At 38.2% G+C, this 18,722-nt stretch overlaps 3 protein-coding genes across 9 annotated transcripts; 2 read left to right on the plus strand and 1 right to left on the minus strand.

Annotated features, from left to right (window-relative positions):
- The first annotated feature begins 294 nt into the window (after window positions 1–294).
- On the plus strand, window positions 295–5,874 carry LOC140850898 (importin subunit alpha-1a-like). The gene is given in 8 exon segments (XM_073248294.1): window positions 295–783; window positions 1,305–1,436; window positions 1,603–1,696; window positions 1,699–1,787; window positions 1,888–1,920; window positions 2,848–2,943; window positions 5,468–5,569; window positions 5,758–5,874. Coding segments are annotated over 8 exon segments (717 nt in total). The 5' UTR covers window positions 295–729.
- LOC105057428 (importin subunit alpha-1b) lies at window positions 1,668–7,644 on the plus strand. Of its 7 annotated transcripts, XM_073248650.1 has the most exons (6): window positions 1,668–5,128; window positions 5,468–5,569; window positions 5,690–6,359; window positions 6,499–6,582; window positions 7,121–7,252; window positions 7,354–7,644. In XM_073248650.1, exons 3-6 carry the CDS (start codon window positions 6,145–6,147, stop codon window positions 7,415–7,417), a joined length of 495 nt encoding a protein of 164 aa, XP_073104751.1. In that variant the 5' UTR covers window positions 1,668–5,128; window positions 5,468–5,569; window positions 5,690–6,144; the 3' UTR covers window positions 7,418–7,644. The 7 variants fall into 7 exon arrangements, with proteins under 7 accessions (XP_073104751.1, XP_073104749.1, XP_073104750.1 ...); XM_073248648.1 differs by having other exon boundaries at window positions 1,668–5,569; XM_073248649.1 differs by having other exon boundaries at window positions 5,468–6,359.
- Window positions 7,645–10,042: 2,398 nt separating this feature from the next.
- LOC105057541 (uncharacterized) lies at window positions 10,043–11,317 on the minus strand. Its single transcript, XM_019854831.3, has one exon. The coding sequence runs from the start codon at window positions 11,218–11,220 to the stop codon at window positions 10,723–10,725; it is 498 nt and encodes a 165-aa protein (XP_019710390.1). The 5' UTR covers window positions 11,221–11,317; the 3' UTR covers window positions 10,043–10,722.
- Window positions 11,318–18,722: the final 7,405 nt, after the last annotated feature.

Consider the following 18,722-nt stretch of genomic DNA (forward strand, 5'->3'; position numbering starts at 1 on the left):
TGATTTAACGATTGTTATCAGTTAGATTCAAGATAACATGAGATCACTAGAGGTCCATTCGTTTTCCATGATATTTGAAATTCCTTCAAAAGTTTACTATAATATCGATCTGGTATGTCTTTTAGAAAGCAAATAGTACAGTAAAATAGGTTGTTTCTTATGTGGTCGAATATACCGACCGGATAAGGTGAGGCATGTTTATGGATTTATAGAAGTTTTTGTTTCACGATCTTATGGTATATATTCATACTAAAATATATGATCATCCGTAACCAAAAAAAAAAAAAAAAATCCATCGTGGCTACCGCGTTCTCCACAAACCGACAGCAACACTTCCAGAGAAGCGCCCAACATGAAATCCGATGGCGTCCAGCAAAATTTCTGCTGGTTTTTTCTGGACTTCCTTTCTGGCGCATAATCCTTTTTCAAAAGCTTTGTCACCACTATCGTATAACTTTGTGGTGGCTCGAAATAGTGTTTTCTCGTCTCTCGCGGTCGAAATATAAGAGAGCAAAAAAAAAAAAATCGCTCTTTTTTCGCTTCTCTCTCCCTCTTGGGGACGAAGGTGCGAGCCATGTCGCTGAGGCCGAAGGCAAGGGCGGAGTCTGCCGGAGCAAGTACAAGGTGGTGGTGGACGCGGAGGAGGGGCGGCGGCGGAGGTAGGACAACATGGTGGAGATCCGGAAGAGCCGGCGGGAGAAGAGCCTCCAGAAGAAGCGGTGAGAGGGCATGCAGACCCAGCCCTTCTCCGCCTCCATCCACGCATCCACCGTGGAGAATAAGGTACCACATTTACTCTATTTTCTTCCCTTCTCCGTTGATAATTCTCGGGTTCTTATCGATTGATCGTTATCCTTGTATGAAGTTCAGATCTTTGATTGAATCGGAAATCCAGTTGTAGAAACCTAGAGTTTTCATTGTGTTTTTTGCTTTTTAATGATTGTTTTTCCTTCTTATGCGGGATTAACTGTAGGGGTGTTTCATTTGGAACTCATAAAGTTTCTATCTTTCTTATTTTGTATTGTAAATCTTAGTTCGAAAGCCTGCCGCTAGGCTGGAGTTTATTCGAGTGATAGCTTTTTGCAGCTCGAAGCTACCACACAGTTTCGGAAATTGCTTTTGATGGGTATTCAACTAGTCATGAAGTTTGAATTTTTATGATCTTTTGGAATAAAAGTTTGTACTGATTGCATTGACTATCAGGTCTGTAATGGAATTCTGCATTGGGTGGATCTTGCCATTAAGTTGTTTGATTAACCTGAGATTATAATTACGTATGTACGTATTTCGGATCACTCGAGCAGCTGGAAGCTGCGTGGGTGCTAACTAACATTGCCTCTGGGACATCAGAGAACACCAAAGTTGTGGTTGATCATGGTGCTGTGCCGATATTTGTGAAGCTCCTAGATTCCCCTAATGATGATGTCAGAGAACAGGTATATGATTACTTGATGTTGTTAGGAGTTGGGTTTATTGAGTAATGTTATACTATCGAAGATTGGTTATTGGAAATAGCCTTGCAGATAGAATCGTCGTGGTTGGACTCTCTGGTTTTTTGGCATGCTTGTGTTGTTCTTGTTGTATCTTTTTTGGAATTTGTAGGCTGTGTGGGCATTGGGCAATGTTGCTGGTGATTCTCCAGGATGCCGTGAACTTGTGCTTGCCAATGGTGCATTGTTTCCATTGCTGGAATAGTTTAAAGGCGTGCCAAGCTCTCTATGCTGAGGAATGCCGCTTGGACTTGGTCGAACTTCTGCAGGGGAAAGCCACAGCCATCTTTTGAGCGGGTTTGTTGTCAGTGCATGTTTGTGTTGTTATTTCTGTATTCTGTAATGCCATGGACCATGCGATGCTTATATGAATTTTTTTTATGTTCTTCATGAGCAGACAAGGCCTGCCCTTCCAGCTAGGACAGAGCAAGTAACCGAAACTCGAAGAAACCCACCCAATCTGACCCAATAAACATCGGTTTCGATCAGTTGAAAGACATAAATCGGGTGGAATCGGATTAGAGCTTATAAAAAATCAGTTATTTACAGTCGGATTTGATTCTTACACTTTTAACCCATATGAAATCAAATCCAACCGATGTAGTATTTCACAAACTCACTTTCACTTTTGGGATGGCATTATTTAGACTTCAATACTTCATTCTAAAAAGCATTCTGTTACCTATTTGGATTCATGAGAATATTAATGTTGAATTATTGATAGACGCACATTAATTTGAGACAATTCTAAAGTGAAAGCTTTAAATGTAGTTGCTTTTAGATGAGTAAATCTTTTCTGATTCTGTTTTATTTTATACAGATTCAAAAATAAATTCAAAATTTATAACTTATAAGGTTTAGGCCTTTTTTGCATTAGATTGATAAAAAAATAAATAAATAAGCTTAAGTGAGCCAACATTGGAATTAAAATCAACATTGAAGCCCAACTTGACACAACCCATCCGAATCCACTATAAACCGCTCACTTGAGTTTCAAATGGTTTATACATAATAAATAGTTGGCAACGGATTGAATTTCTTCAACCTGATTGGGTTTGGTCAAATAAAATTTTTCTCTCAACCCGACCGAATCCAACTTATGTTCAACCCTACTTCCAATACTTGAGAGCCTCATCCATTCGAATGATGGGGAAGTTCTCATTGATGCTTGCTGGGCACTATCATACCTTTCTGGCGGTGCACATATCAAAATCCATGCAGTAACTGAATCAGGCATTTGCCCTCGGCTTGTTGAGCTTCCTCTATATGTGATTTTATTTTTTCCCTGAAGAGTTTGATGATATGACTTTTTTCTTTGGTACATGTTTTCAATTTTCATTAGTAATTTTTGTTTTAGAATCTTTGTCCTTGCAGTCATCCCTCATCTTTCAGTTCTTATGCCCACCCTTCAACTGTAGGAAACATTTTCACTGGGGTTGATGTGCAAACACAGGTATATTACAATTTTCTAATGACAACATTTATGCTTTGGTATTGCTCTTACGTTGTTACATATTAGTCTTCTTCAGTTATACTTCGCAGTTTTGTCACACAGGTGTACCATGATCTTCTAATGACACAGTTATTTATGCTTTGATGTTGCTTTTACGTAGTTATGTATTAGCCTTGTCTGGTTATACTTCACAGTTTTGCCTGTTGAGCCCTGTTCTCCCTTCTAATTGAAAACATGTTAACATCTTAAATGTAAGAAATGAGCATGCATGTTTGCTCCTCGGAGGGATTTTAGGGCTCAGATGTTCTGGTACTTGTAGATCTGTAATTTTGGCATAACATACCCTTGGCTGATTGGTAGATCAACAATTAATAAGTTGCATATTGCTTGTCATCTTGGTGTTCTCACATTTCATTAGCTATCACTGTCTGTATAATGCTTGGATGTTGTCTGTTTCCACTTTTGGTTTTTCTACAGTGGATGGATCCATGCTTCTAAATGAGGCCGCGTAGATGATCTCTTAGGTTTAGGCTGGTACTCTGCCGTCTTGCCTAGGGTCCAGCTCACCTGGGAGGCTGCTCCTGGTGCAGCCACCCACCAAGCAAGTATGGGCCGCAGGCTTTTGGCAGCCTCGACAACTAGACATTTGTCAGGGCTAACTAAGGTTTAAGTTTGACTAGTTGTTTGGGTTATAAACCTCCAGTTTACCTCATCTCTCCTCGAGGGACTCTAATAACTTGACCTTAGTTTGCATGCTACAAGTTTCAACATTTTGATTGGTTGTTTATTTTTTGTACCTGTTTGATTGTTTATGTAAACTTCAATTTGATTGTTTCTTTCTTGTTAGAATATAAACTTCAATTTGATTGTTTCTTTCTTGTTTGACTTTCTTGTTAAAATTACTTGAATTACAATATTTTCTTTTAATTTTTTTATTTTTTGGATGAAGTATTGATGCTATTCTGTTATTACTAGGAAAAGTGGTTATGTAATTGACATGTCATATTACTCCAAGTTAGGTCCTTATAAATATCCAAGTTTCCTCCAATTACCTTAATTCTGGTCTATGGTCCATTTTCTTGAATTGGTACCTTATAATACATAAGTTATGAGAATGTGTTATTAGACAATATCTAATGATAATACTTTGCAAGCCTGACAGATATGCTTCACTTATCCCATTTGATCCAACCTTGACGTCACCTTTATCAGTGAACTTATCTATTAAAATTTGAAAATGTCTCAAGATTGACTTATACAACACAATCTCTGCTTCCAAATAATACAGAAGGAGAGAAATGTCAGAGGTGATTAGAGGGGGGACAAAATGAGAGTGATGATGTAGAGGAGGATGAAGGGGGAGGTTTGGTATATTCCACCTCCTCCTGCCATCCCTTTTTGGAGCCAGTCCAAAACACCCCTAGCCCTTTGGTTTATTTATATATGTGCTTTAGAATGGGCTTAAGCTCTATCCTTTAGATAATTTTTGGGATATGTCTTAGATGGGTTTTCAGCATCACCTAAACAATTTATCAAGGTTGTGGGTTGCAGGTAGAGCAACTTCACCAAAGCCTAGTTAGCAGCCCTAGTGCTTTGTAGTGAAAACAGATAAAAAGTGCAGTGGTTATTCCGATTGGGCAAATAGAATGCTCATTGGTAATTTTAATGGTGGATAAATGAACTGACTGGAATTGCTCCATTCTGTGTATTGTGCTTATTAAGACTATTTATGAGAGGCAAAGTTGGATTGTTCTGATGAATTTTTTTGGTTATCAAAGCTATAGTATGTGAAGTTTAAGCATGGCCCGAGCTTAAGGATTTCCCCCTCCTTTTTGTATGTCTCTTAACTTGTTACAATTTGAATTGTTTTTTTACTTCTGTCTGTGAGATAGACATGCTATATGTAGCTCTGATCTCTCTAATCAGTAGCATATTCATGCATAGCCACCTTTTTATGTTCTCATGAACTTCATCTTGCACATATTCTTTCATGTTTGGTGATAGAAAGTGTTAGTTCCATCTATCAAATGATCAATTTATTTATCTTTTTCCTTTAGTGCATCATTGATCATCAAGCACTTCCCTGCCTTCTCAATCTTTTGACACAAAATCATAAAAAAAGCATCAAGAAGGAAGCCTGTTGGACTATTGCAAATATTGCTCTGGATAGAAGGAGCAGATTCAGGTATGGTATAAGAAAGTGAACTTTATGTTGTTTATATGATATAGATGAGGATATATTAATAGACCAACTTGGTTGACTTTTAGACACCAAGTTATGACCATATTCCCAATGGATATAAGTCAGCTGCTCCAAAAATTTGAAATTAGTTTGGAAATGTGTAACTTTAGTCAAGATATTTGAAAGTAGACGTTGTTACTAAACTGATACATCATACTGAAGTAACCGATCGGGGATGAACAGTCTAATAATTAATTACCAATGAATTGTTCTCCTCATCAAATGTTCCATATAATTTCCCATCTTTATCATGCATAAACTTTTGTTGCATCTTTAATCGAGGCTGTAATTGCTGCCGGTATCATTGGTCCTTTGGTACGTTTGCTTCAGACAGCCGAATTTGATATCAAGAAAGAGGCTGTATTGGCTATTTCAAATGATAAAGTATGTCTCCACCAACTTAAATCTCTAACTATTTAGATAAGATTCATATATTGGAGGCTTAAGTTTTTTTTTTTTTTTTAATTCTCCTTGAAATGATTGGTTGTAATTTGTCAAGTATAGGTTTTTGGTGAGCCAAGGCTGCATCAAGCCATTGTGTCATCTTCTTGTTTGCCCAGATCCTGGAATAGTTAGTCTGTTTGGAAGGGCTTCAGGACATACTGAAGGTTGGCAAAGCTGAGAAGAACTTGGGCACGCCGGGGGGAGTGAGGGGGTGTTTGGTTGGGGGAAATGGGGATCTGGAATAAGAATTGGAATGGATGACTCTCATTCCAACCGTTTGGTTGGGAGGAGTCCCATTCCGATTCCGATTCTAGAGTAGAATGGGAATGGCTCAATCTATATAGAACTCAATCCCTATTCTCCTCTATGGATTCAAATTTTCATTCCAATTCCGATTCCGGTCACGAACCAAACGCTTTGGGAAATTTGGCCATTCCGATTCCGATTCCAAGCCATTCCGATTCCCTTTTTTATTTCGATTGCGAACCAAACACCCCCTGAATCTCTATGAGCAGATGATTGATGAAGCTGGAGGGTTAGTGAAGATTGAGCATCTGCAAGGCCATGACAATGGTGATATCTATGAGAAGGCTGTGAAGATCCTTGAAAATTATCGGCCAGAGGAGGATGATGAAACCATGGCTTCAGGTGATGCTGCTCAATCAAGATGTCACTTTGGCAACAATGAGCAGATCTCCGTTCCTTCTGGTGGATTCAACTTCAGGGGAAGGTATGTTGATGATTCTTTTTTCCTTTTTTCTTATAGGATTGCAATCTTCATATTATACATATAATAAATAAGCTTGTGCTCTGATTCCTTAGTTGAGGGTGTTTTTTCTTTGTCTTTTTCTTTTTCCTTTTTTTTTCAGAAGGTTGTGCAAAAAGGGTTCTCATCTAGAGTTGCAGAAGGACAATGCCGCAGCTCTGGTGATGGGGAAGTCGTTGGTCAACTGGTGAGTCCTGTCATGTTGGTCTGAGTCTTGTCAGTCCAGTTGTGCATGTGGTTGAGGCATTGCTGCTACAATGGTTACCTGCGTTTCCAAAGTTGGATGTGTAGAAATATCTGCTCTATTAAAGGTATCTTGTGGTGTGTGATAAGCACAGGTTACAATCTTTTGCATCCTGTGTGCTTATAATCTTTTGCGTCCTGTATATCATGAGTAAAAGAGTGATTTCTGTGAGGCCTATAAGAATTATTGTTGGTTGGGTATTGTTTCAAGGGTCTCTCATTATGGCCTTCCTGAAAAGTATATATTTGTAGGCTGTCATGTGGGAAAGAATGTCTTTTGAACAAAGAGATGAAGCATATGGTATTGTTCTGTTGTTTTCAGTTCTGTACTTATACATTATAGTTGATGGCATCTATTGTTATTGTTGTTTCAGCTTAATGTTGTCGTGTTCACTATATTTTTTTGAATTATTTCAAATCTATGATTCTTTTATTTGATAAAGAATTCTCCAATTGATAATTGAAGTATATGAATTGAACAGGAAAAGGTCAGCTATTCATAAATTGATGTCTCTGCAATTGAACCAACTAGAATATTCAATTATTCGTGGATCTTACTATTTCATTCAAATTATAAACAATTTATTCTGGAAATTCTCTCCCATTGTTCTTGGGTACGTTAGTTACATTAAATATTTAAATTCTTTACTTTTGTAGTTTCTTAACATTTTTTATTATCTCAATTGTTTCCTAACCTTTATGAGGTAATTTTCAGGATTGTGACTCTTGGCACCCTGTCAAGCTGCAGCTGGTCTTCCTTGCTAAACATTGCACTATGACCAACTCGTTAAGCCTTTTCCCTTGGAAAGAATAATGTAAATTTCCTGTAGCCTTTGTTATTTGATTCTCTTGTTATACATTTGGATGTCCTATATCTCTTTTTGCACTTGTGTTGGTTTGGCATTTTTTTTTTTTTGGATGACATCCAGAATCTCTTCGGTTGCCTAGAAAGTTGTTATCGGTTATTTGATTGTTGCTAATTAGTATAAGGTTGCATTTGGTGCATCGCTAGATAATCTTAGAAGATAATGTGGATTGTCTTCAGGATAGATTGTCATCATTAAATTATTAGTAATATTGATTACTATATTTGATACACACAGGTAATATTACATTAAAATTACTGAAAATCTTAATTGATATGTTTGGTATAACAATCAGATTATTGATAACGCAAAATCAAAATTTCAAAATACTCCCGATAATTTTATTCGGGTGCTCTTCTTTTTTCCTGATGAGAAGTGGTGGGAGTGGTATGGGTATGGTGGTAGCTCAACGAAGTGGTGGATTGAGAGATGTGGGAAATCACGGGCACTGCGGGGGTGGGGAGGGGGCGGGCGCATGTGGAGCCATGAGGGTGATAGGGACGGATGTGGAGGAGCTGCGGAGGGATGGTGAGGGACAAGGGCAAAAAAAGCCGTGGGCAAGCAAAGGGATATGGAGGAGCCGCACGTCGGGGGTGCATGTGGAGGGGGGTGGGAGGGAGGGAAGAGGGTTGGGCAATGGTTTTTGTGTGATTTTGTTGAAGGATAATTTTATTCAAAATTTTTATTACAATATTGCCAAAGAAATAATAATCGAGATAGCCATCCCTTTTCAAGGCAATCCAGATTATCTTCCATGAGACAATCTGGATTGCTATCCAAAAAATATATCAAATATAGTAATTCAAATTATCGCATTAAATTACCAGCAAATTGTAGTGCCTCAAGTTTTATGTCCTTGTAAGTTCTTCAACTTTGGTTCTTCACTAAAGGCCAGAATGGCTGATGGTTTATGGAGCAGATGAATTGAAGTTTCCAGATTGAATTGCACTCTACGTATATCTCCACATACTTTAATTTGGTTCTTCTTTTGCGACATCAACTGTTGGATTGCACTCTACATATATCTCCATATATTTTGAACTTTTCACTCATCCATCTGTATAGATCTCAAAGTAACCAATGCATAATCTAAGGTGGATTCTTCTTTTATGCAAAAGCACCTCAATCCCGAATTGAAAGCCGTGGCTTCTCGGGGGAGCTTTTCATTATGGACATCCTCATCAAAGTCATAGCCTAGTTTATGCAAGGTCCAACAGAATATTAGCACCCTTGTATGATGCATGCACCATGGGAGCGCATATTGTCTCGATGAGAACTTGATTTGGTATCTTTCTCATTTCCTAGCAAGTGCCTAGCTTTCACATGTACTAATAAATGCATGCTTGAAAAATAAATAACAATTATCTCCTTCACAATCAAGCTTCATTATTTTTAATGTACCCAGAAAGGATTAAGAAAAACGTTAAAAGTCCAAAAATCTCACTGGTGTGAGATGGCTCAACTAAGATTCAACATAACTGTCAACAAATCCAAGAAGCTAGCATGGTTGAATACCCCAACCAACGTATTGTACTCAACCATTGTTTATAGGAAGCTGGACAAGCGCGAAAAGGGTGGCACATCTGCTGCTGGCCTGTAGTCAAATATCGATACTTCTTCTTGCTGTTCCAGTTATCATCAGACATAAAATTTGAACTAAAATGATCAAAATTCCAAGTTGCTAGTGCTGACATCCGGTGGAATATATTGTAACTAAGTACAAAATCTTATGAAAAAATCGAATGCCTTTTGAGTTTAAACCCTCGAGCTAGCAGTTGCAAAGTTCATAAGGAGATCACTCTCTCAGGCTAGGTGAAAGCTAGATGGAGTCCATATCTGTCACGTTGTTGCAGTTTGATCCACAGATTTACAGATGTATTTGATGTCAGATAAAGGGTGTGCAGTGTATGATTGTGTGAGATGGTCAGCTCTGAATAAAGTATATAGTTTACATTGTTACATCATAAAGCATTAATTTATATAGTTTATTAAATGATAGTGAAATGTTGGGGGTCAATTCCACTGGCGAACATCCTTTTCTATCTCTCTCTCTCTCTCTCTCTTTTTTGGTAAACAATTCTCTCTCTTTTAAAGAATGCCAATAAGAGCACCATCCATATGTTAAAATTATTTCTTGAGAAAAAGAAACATGTCAATATTGGAATTTAGATTTTCTCATAGGTGGACAGCCGCATGACTGGACCATAGCATGTTTTGCTTAAGATTATAGAGTATGATCATTTTTATCTCAAGAAATACTACAAGGCCAAAAATTATCATGCCATCGGAAATCTTAAACCAAGCGTAGCTGATTATTGGCAAGTTAGCATTTGTGAATCCAGCTTAACTAATCTTTAGTTTTTTTATAACAGCTAAGAACACTATATTCATTTAATCACATAATTTTTGTAATAAAAATGAGAATTGTAATTGTTCATACACATGATACATGCCTAACACTATTCGTAACAACCCAACTATAGTTGTCAATTTCGGTAACACCATGATATCATAAATTGAAGGTACACCAATGTCCAAACTAATATAAAGGACACTCAATGATTGTTGACAGTACTCCACGTCACACATGCATGGAAACATCCTCATCCACCAACCTTCCCATGTGAAGACCCCCAAGAAACCATCCTTTTCCCATTATTCTGATCCACCGATCCCTAGTCTCCGCTTCCGCTGTACCGCCATCACACGATAAGCCCCTCACTGCCGAGGCCATCCACGCCCACCCCAGAAAGCGCAAAGAGAGAGAGAAATGGAGAAACCTTTCGTTTTCGGTGGAAGCATCCATTTAAACATAAGTTGTGCCATCGGCACATTCAACCGGTATATCAATAAAGTAGACAACTGACCATTAAAGGAACTGAGAAAACATAACATTATTAACGAACACTTATTAACTAATAATTACTCTCACCATGAACAAATTCCTGCATTATTTCCTCCTCCCCCATTTTTTTCCTATACCAATTATTACAATAAAATTCAACATAATATCACAAAAATTACGTAGAAGTAAAAATTAACGGAGATGGAGAGCTACAAACGGAGATCCGAAGAAGAGTCTGTCTTCGTGGTGCCGCCGCCGCTTCTTGTTGGAGCAGAGAGAGGGGCATTCGGGAACGCCCAAGAGCCCAATTCGGGAATCTTCGGGAAATTCCCCAGCCCTCCATCTTCTTGATCTCGATCTATGATCAAAGAGCTCAGAAGAAGAAGAGGAGGAGGAGGAGGAGGAGGGGAATGGAGGAAAGAGGCTTCAAGCTAAGAGACCCCGAGTGGTATTTCGAGGGAGGGGGAGGGCTATAATAGTAGAACGGGAAGTAGGGCAAGAAGGGGTTCGGCGGCGGAGGCGCCGGGTAGTATATGTTGGACGGCGGAGGGTAGTAGTGCAAGCCTCCGCCGCCACTGGACGCAGGAGGGGGAGGGGAGTAGTAGGGGATCCCACCAGAGGATGACGGCGGCGGAGGAGAGTAGTAGGGGATCCCGCCCGATGATGACGGCGGCGGAGGGCATTCGGCGGAGGAGGATGGGGGTTGCGGCGGAGGGGAGGGGGGTGGCTCGCAGGGGTTGTCGCAGGAGGAGCACATTGTGCACGAGACGTCGTCTTTGATCCCGGCCTTCGCCGCCGCGATTGACGGCGATGAGGCAGCCAGGAGTAAGAGTAAGGCAAGAAGAAACGGGGCGGCGAGGCGTTTCGCCATCGACGGGAGTTGCGGCACTCGCGTCCTTTTCTCCTCCACTTCCGAGAGAGAGAGAAGAGAGTGTTGGAGGCTGGTGACGGCACCCCGAGGGCATCAGATATAAGAGGGGTTGGAAAATTTTTAATCCGACGCGTTTAGCTTTTACCCACGCTCCCACGTTTTTAACTTGGGGAGCGGGGGGAGGGGGAAGGGCTACGGTGGAAATAGGTGACGTGGCGAAAGGAGGAGCGTCGGCGTAGGGAGGACGCAACTCGCACGTGTAGGGTGGGCGGGGAGGTGGTCGGCGACTTGGTGTCGGTGGCGTCGAAGAGATAGAAGCATGTGCCGGAAAGGAGGGATGTTATTTTATTTTATATTGGAGCATGTGAATGGACGGATGTGATCAGAGGAGGGGTTGAGGGACGTATGGTGGGATTCGGTGGGTTGGAGGAGATATGGATGGGGCGGCTGAGAGAGGTGGCAGGGGGAATCCAAGGCTGTGCTGTGGGCATGTGAGTGTGTGGGGCTTTCCAGACTTGGGCTTCAAGACCAGAGAATAAAAGTAGAGTAGGGTTTGTAGTAGGGACCGTGAGATGGAAGAAGCGGCTTCAATGTCGAAATTATTTCTTTTGTACTATAATATAGTAGTGTTTATCATTGTTTAGCTGTTAATTTACTTGATTGACGTCAAAGGAAAGTTTTGGCTTTAGGAATGGCTTTATGGCCCTCCCTCTAAGCTTTTCGAACCTTTGCTTCTATTGGCAGTGCCCTTCTACTATAGAATTTTATGAAGTTTGCAAGCAAAGCATCTCCAACACGACAGGGAGATAGAGTGAGAGGGTGGGGAGTATAATTAATGTTACAGAAGAATAATTAATATTAAATAAATAAAAAATAAATTATAGAAATATTTTTTAAATTTTAATTCAATTTTATTTATATTTTTTTGTACTTTAAAAATATCAAACTGATTGTTCTAATTATCGATATATTTCAATATGGTCCAGTCGTCTATCTTTATTGATAAAATTTTTTAAAATTATAAAAATATACATCTCTTTCCTCCTCCTTCCTCTCTCTTCTCCTCCATAGCCGACGCCCCTTTTGTTCCCTCTTTCTTCTCCTTCTCTTCTTTCTCGTCCTCTTTCTTCTCACATATTTCTCCTCTTCCCCTTCCTCCTCCTTTCTTCTCCTCTCTTTTCTTCACCCATTGTCCTCCTCCCCTTTCTTCTCCACTTTCTCCATTCATTCTCCCCTCCCTTTCTCCTCACCTTTCTTCCATGCACTTCTCCTTCTCATCCTTTTTTTTCAAGCCACCTACAAACTATCCCTCTTTATGGTGGTCTCCTCCACCTTCGTCCATTTTTGCCTTCTACATTTTCTTCCTCTCCTTCCTCCTCTTCATCCTATTCCTTACCGACAGCCTCTCTCTCCTCCTCTCCTTCCTTCTCATTCTCTTTCTCTTCCAAACCAACCAATAAGCCTTATCCCTTGAGATGGCCTCCTTTAAATCCGTCCTTTCTCACTGCCAAAAAAATTTTCTCCTCTCCTTCCTCCTCACTCATTTCTCTTCCTTCATGATGGCTCCCTCCATCTCCTTCTCTTCTTCATCCATTTGACCTCCTCATCCTTCTTTTCCTCCAAACTGTCCATAAACCATCCCCTTCATGACGGTCCCTTCCACCTCTACCCTTTTTCGTCGATAATCCATTTTTTTCTCTTCTTCCTCCCTACCATCTTCTTTTTCTTATCCTTCTTTTCCTCTAATCCATTTCTTACCCACAACCATTCTCTCCTCTTTCTCTTTTTTCTCATCCACTTTTTCTTCTCATCTTCTTTCTCCTTCAAATTCATCCATGAATAAAGGGTATTTTTGTCCATTGAAAGAGAAATCTAACACTGTTTATTAATAAAATGAACGACTGGACCACATTGAAATATATGGATAATTAGAAAGACTAATTTGATACTTTTAAAATATAGAGTGGGTAAGTGAAATTAAGCTAAAATTGAGAAGATGTTCCTGTAATTTATCCAAAAAAGACTGGGCAAGAATTCTCAGTTGTATACACGATACACCGCATACCATCCATCATATGATAGATGGTACATATGGCCGCATACGACGTATATCATACAGCTGTGCATGTGTGGGGGTATGCATTGTGTACCGTACCGTATAGTGCACAATAGAGGATCCGTGCATGAAACAAATTGGTGGAACCATGGTTTACCTTGAATGATAACCCGAAGTTATGTTATTTATGCATAATTAACTACATAGCACGCTGTCCCACCATTTTTTATACAGCAAGCCGAAAATCATTGATGACTAGACTAGTACTCCAGGCAACCGACAACTATAAAGCTACAAAACAAACACTTAAAGAACTTGTGGGAAGAACACATGGAATTTCCTGCGAAGCTATGATGGACGTCCTTCCCCAGTGCATGGCAGCCAGGTTGGCTTACATTTGCAGTGGCATGCAAGCCCTCGTGGCCGGTGGACGGAGGTAAGCGAAGAAGAAAGGTTAAAATAAAGGTCCCATATAGCCGCCACCTTGAGCATTCTTTAAATGGTGCAGTGGATTACGTCCGACGGACAGCTCTCATGTATTAAACCAATATCTCCGGATCCATGTATTGACAAAAATTGGGTCAGCTGCGAATCCTTGTGAGAACTGCAAGCAAGAATCTACAAGGGAGACCGGCCGCATCCTTCTGCTCAAAATAATCCATGTTAGGAGTGAATTATGGTCGGGTTTGATGCCACTACGCAGATATTTTCTCAAAGAATAAGAAAAAGAGACACTATATAGATGAAATTTTGATGGATTATCTAAAGATTAGAGACCAGGTTGCACAAGAAGTACGTTGGCATGGCATTACGTAATTTTTGACTTATTTTTAACGACCCAATCCATGTAAAATGTCTCACAAAAGTGAGATCTGTAAGAGTTATAGAGCATAAAGGAATTGATACTTTTCCCTCATTGTTCTTACTCTTCCAATTGGATATCTGAAACTGGATCCCAGTGGGCTTTATAATTCCATTCATGCATGACCCAGGCCTGACCCCATTATGTGATTGGTAAAGCCGAGATCAAAATTTAGATCCAATCCTTCTAAAGGTTTGGGTCTAGATCAGATGGTACCCCGGATTCGATGGCACTCAAAATTTTTATATTTTTTTAATATTTTATGAAATTAGTTCGGAGAATCAAATTGTTGACAGCAAACTCTTAGTAGAAATACTATCAGAAATTGAATTTTTAGTGGCAATAAAAACTGTCACTGAAAATACGAAATATCACCGCTAATAGTTTTAGTGACAATAATTTGGGTCGTCACTCATTGTCATTAGCACTAGAGACACTAATATTGCGTTTGGTAGCTGACAATCTATTCAGATTGCCGGTAATTTAAAATGGTAATCTATATTATCGCATTTGGTATACTTTTTGGGTGGCAATTCAGATTGCCTATTATGAGGCAATCCAAATTATTTGGGGAGATGTGACTATCCAGATTATCACACCTTTAGTAATCTTATAATAATATTTAAAAAAAATTATCCTCATCTAAAAATTTAAAAAAAAATTTTTTTTTCTTGAAGCTGCTCCACTTCTCCCCTCAACCTCCACAAAACCTAGCCACCGAATATTTCACCTCTCACATCGCCTTTGACCGCTTCCACATCACCTCCACCATCACCCACGCCGTCATCTCCACCTCCACCCCCTCCATTCGCCTCACCACCACCTGAAACTTATGGAAGGAATTTTTTGATAATCATACAATAATAAAAAGATCTAATCTTTTCTTCCTACCTGGCATTAATATGTGGGTAGAATCAAAAAAAAAAATTTCAGAAACCACTTCGAGATCTGATCTTGGAGTTCATGATTGAAAAAAATCAAAACAAGAACATACTTGCAAAGAAAAAAAGATTTAAAATAGATTTTATAATAAAAGAAAGAAGATCTCATCTTCTTGCGTACCTTTCATAATCCTCAAATCTTTAGTTTTTCTGAAGCCATGAAAGTATCCGACCTCTACAAGTATCACACTGAGATAGATGGCTAATCAGCAACTCCTGGCTCCTCGAGATGCTAACTCTTTTATAGAGCCTTTGCTTAATGAAGGAAAAATTCTCAACTCTTTGAGAATTGTAGTAGGATCAAAGCACCTTCAAGATCTCCCTTGCTAAAATTTTAGTACACAAGAGGAGGAAAAAGAAGCACTTTGAGGCATGGAGGAGGAGAGGAGGCTTGGGCATAGAGGTTATTGACGCATGAGAGAGATATACAAGACCTTGGGCGGCCACCTTTTATACAGGCTCTCAACACTAGGTGCCGCCCTCTATGTTTTCTTATATGGTTTGGTGCCTAAGATTTCTCCAAGAGAGCCCTATATGAGGCACCATTTGCCTCTTTTGGCTTAAGGGTGGCACCTAGGATTTCTTCCAAGAGAATCCTAGGTTGTAGCCCAATCCGAATTAGCCCAATTAGTCAGGATTCTGGTGTCAAACACCCAATGTGCTCAAACCCATTGTGCACATGAACCCTAAGTGCAAGTTGTCTCAATCCTGTAGGAGATTTTGGTTCAAATTAAATTTAGCCATAATTAATTTGTTTCAATTAAATTGAGAGATACAATATTTGCATATAAGTCATTCTTAAACTTACTAACTATTAGCGATTAAGTCCTTGCTACTTGTAACAATTAGAAGTTAGTCCAATTATCAATTACATTGATAATCTGAATTCATCCAACTATCTGATTAGTCTTAATCTTCTATTGTGTATGATCTCATAGGTTTTATTCAGTTTGATAATAGATATATTGCAATATCTATTACAATATCATTGAAATAGTTCTAATTTTTTTCAATAAGAATTATCGATCATAAAGATAATCCTCGTGGTTCCATAATTCATTAGTGATACTTAGCAGTATGTAGTAATAATCCAAAAAAATAGAAGGTGAATCTCTAAGTATAGTTATTGTGTGATATAGTTCTTCTATTAGAGTTTCAATAAGATGGAGATTATAAATTACTCGTCAAACCACAACATCTATCATACGTAGGATTTATTCGATTGGAGTTTCTTATGTGAAGTATGTAGAAATTTTTTTTCACTATTTAGACTGCTTTGGCCAAGATCTTTTGAACTAGTCTCATAAATTATATAGAACCATCTTCTTTGTCTACCAAAGATGATAAATTTCATCTAGGTGCATATCCTATTTCTACAACGAACATACTACAACTGACATGCATTATGAGGATCCATATGGCTAGAGATCAAGTTTATGTACAGTCAAACTATAGCAATCTCATTGTGAACAGCTAAGATACCGCAGATATAAGGATTAGTCACATTATTTAGCATCGAATAAGTCACTGACGAATGGGTAGCCATCCAACTAACTTTTCGTATTGGTCACGTTCGGTATCTTTGTTCTAAATAATCACCTGCACTCTTACTTCAGTATCTCCATACTGTAAACTCATGACTCGTCTACTTAGAGGAAAGCGATTCTGCACTAATCTTAGCGAATCAATTACTGTCACTGTGATGATCCATCGATCGGGAGTAATTTAGAAATTAATCATCAATGACACATCTCAAATTCTAATTCTTAAGAATATGTATCATCATCTTATTAATCTCTTGATGATTAATGGATACAAAAATATGAATTAAAAATAATTTAATTTTATTTCATTAATAAGTCAAAAGATACAAATTATGTCCTTAAAAATTTATATATATCAGTCTAATTGGCTTCGAGGACATACATCTAACAACTTGGACATCAGCAAAGACCATGGTCGCCCCACATCATCCTTGCCACCATCTCCGTGGAGCACTAAACTCTCCTCCTCGACTGCTGCCAAAAAATGCCAAATCTCTACCAAAACGAGCACCAAAACCTCAAAAAAAACCCATATTTTCACAGAAAAATCGGCAAAGAAATTCGAAAACTAGTGCATATCGCTTGTTAGAAGGGCTTTTAGGGGAGAAGATCGAGGGAAAGACAAGTGAAGATGGGGAGAAGAAGGGAGAAACACAGAGGGATGCGAATAAATGGGGAAGGAGATACAGATTTACACAACAAATTTTTTTTAAAAAAAGAAGGAGAATGATACAATGAGAGAGAAGGGAGTAAAGATCTTTGAAGCCATTATCGGTTTTATTTCTCATTTTTTTATCTATTATTATCTTATCTCACAAACCCAAATCACAGAGTACTTTGGATTTTTTTTTCAAAATCTTATTTGTTTGTGGCTAGTTAAAAATTTAATTTCATGTAATTAAATTAATTTTTATATCCTAGTATCTTTACATTACTTAATTAAATAAGTAATGATCACTGACCAGAGATGATCAAGTAATTTTCTCATCTTTAGGCTTGAATTAGCTTTTGAAAATAGTACCTCTAATGGATTCTGTGATATTATGCCATCAAATCGAACATCCTATTGACCTTTCGAAAAATATATTTTATAATATATGAAGTTAAATTAATATTTTTTGATAAATATATTTTAATTAAAAAAGTATAAAAAATTATGGTCATCCACTAGTAGCGGTGGCAATGGAGGGCGACGGTCTATGGTGACAATGTGATTGGCGGTCAGCGACCGACAGCCAGCAGTCAGGCACATTACCGTCTGACAGCTACGACACTAGGATGATATTGAGTGCAAGTCATAGTATACGAATTTTTAATAGATTTGACTTAGAGGTATTTTAGAAATTTAATTTTATATTATCGTTAATATGATTATTATATCAAATATGTCAATCAAAATTTTCAATAATTTTACTACAACATTATCTGCGTATACCAAACACAGTAATCAATATTACTAGTAATCCACATATTACTAACAATCTACATTACTAACAATCCAGATTGTCTGACGATACACCAAACGCCACGTAATGTATTAGTGATGGCTTTCGAAGTTGGCTACTATTAGTAAGTTTAATAGTGACGATATTATTATCACTAATATTTATATAATAATGATGATAATATATTATCACAAAATTATTACTATTAATGACAACAGTATTGTTACTAAAATCTATAATAATAGTGTCATAAATATTATCACTAATACTATCAATATTAGTAATACAAGTAGTGTTATAAATTTTTTTCGACAGTGATCATAAAAATCACTAATATTAATATATTAATGACAATACTTTCTGTCATTAAAATAAAATAATATTAAAAATAAATAATATTATCATTAAAAATATATAATTAGTTGATAAGTGCTCCTTTTAATCTTAATAGTCATTCCCCCGTGTAAATATTCTTCTTCAAACGTATGGTCTTGGTGCAATGTATACATGGGTGCCTACACGTATGATCACCCAAGAGTAACTCGGAGGGCCTGAGAGCTACTAAATTAGTGACACGGGAAAAAGTCCACCAAGTGAATGCTAAACGAGCAACGCCGTTCATTGAATATTTGAATTGCGTGATGGGACACACAA

Source organism: Elaeis guineensis, chromosome 14 (genome assembly GCF_000442705.2).
Source record: "Elaeis guineensis isolate ETL-2024a chromosome 14, EG11, whole genome shotgun sequence".
In the NCBI taxonomy this organism is placed as follows: domain Eukaryota; kingdom Viridiplantae; phylum Streptophyta; class Magnoliopsida; order Arecales; family Arecaceae; genus Elaeis; species Elaeis guineensis.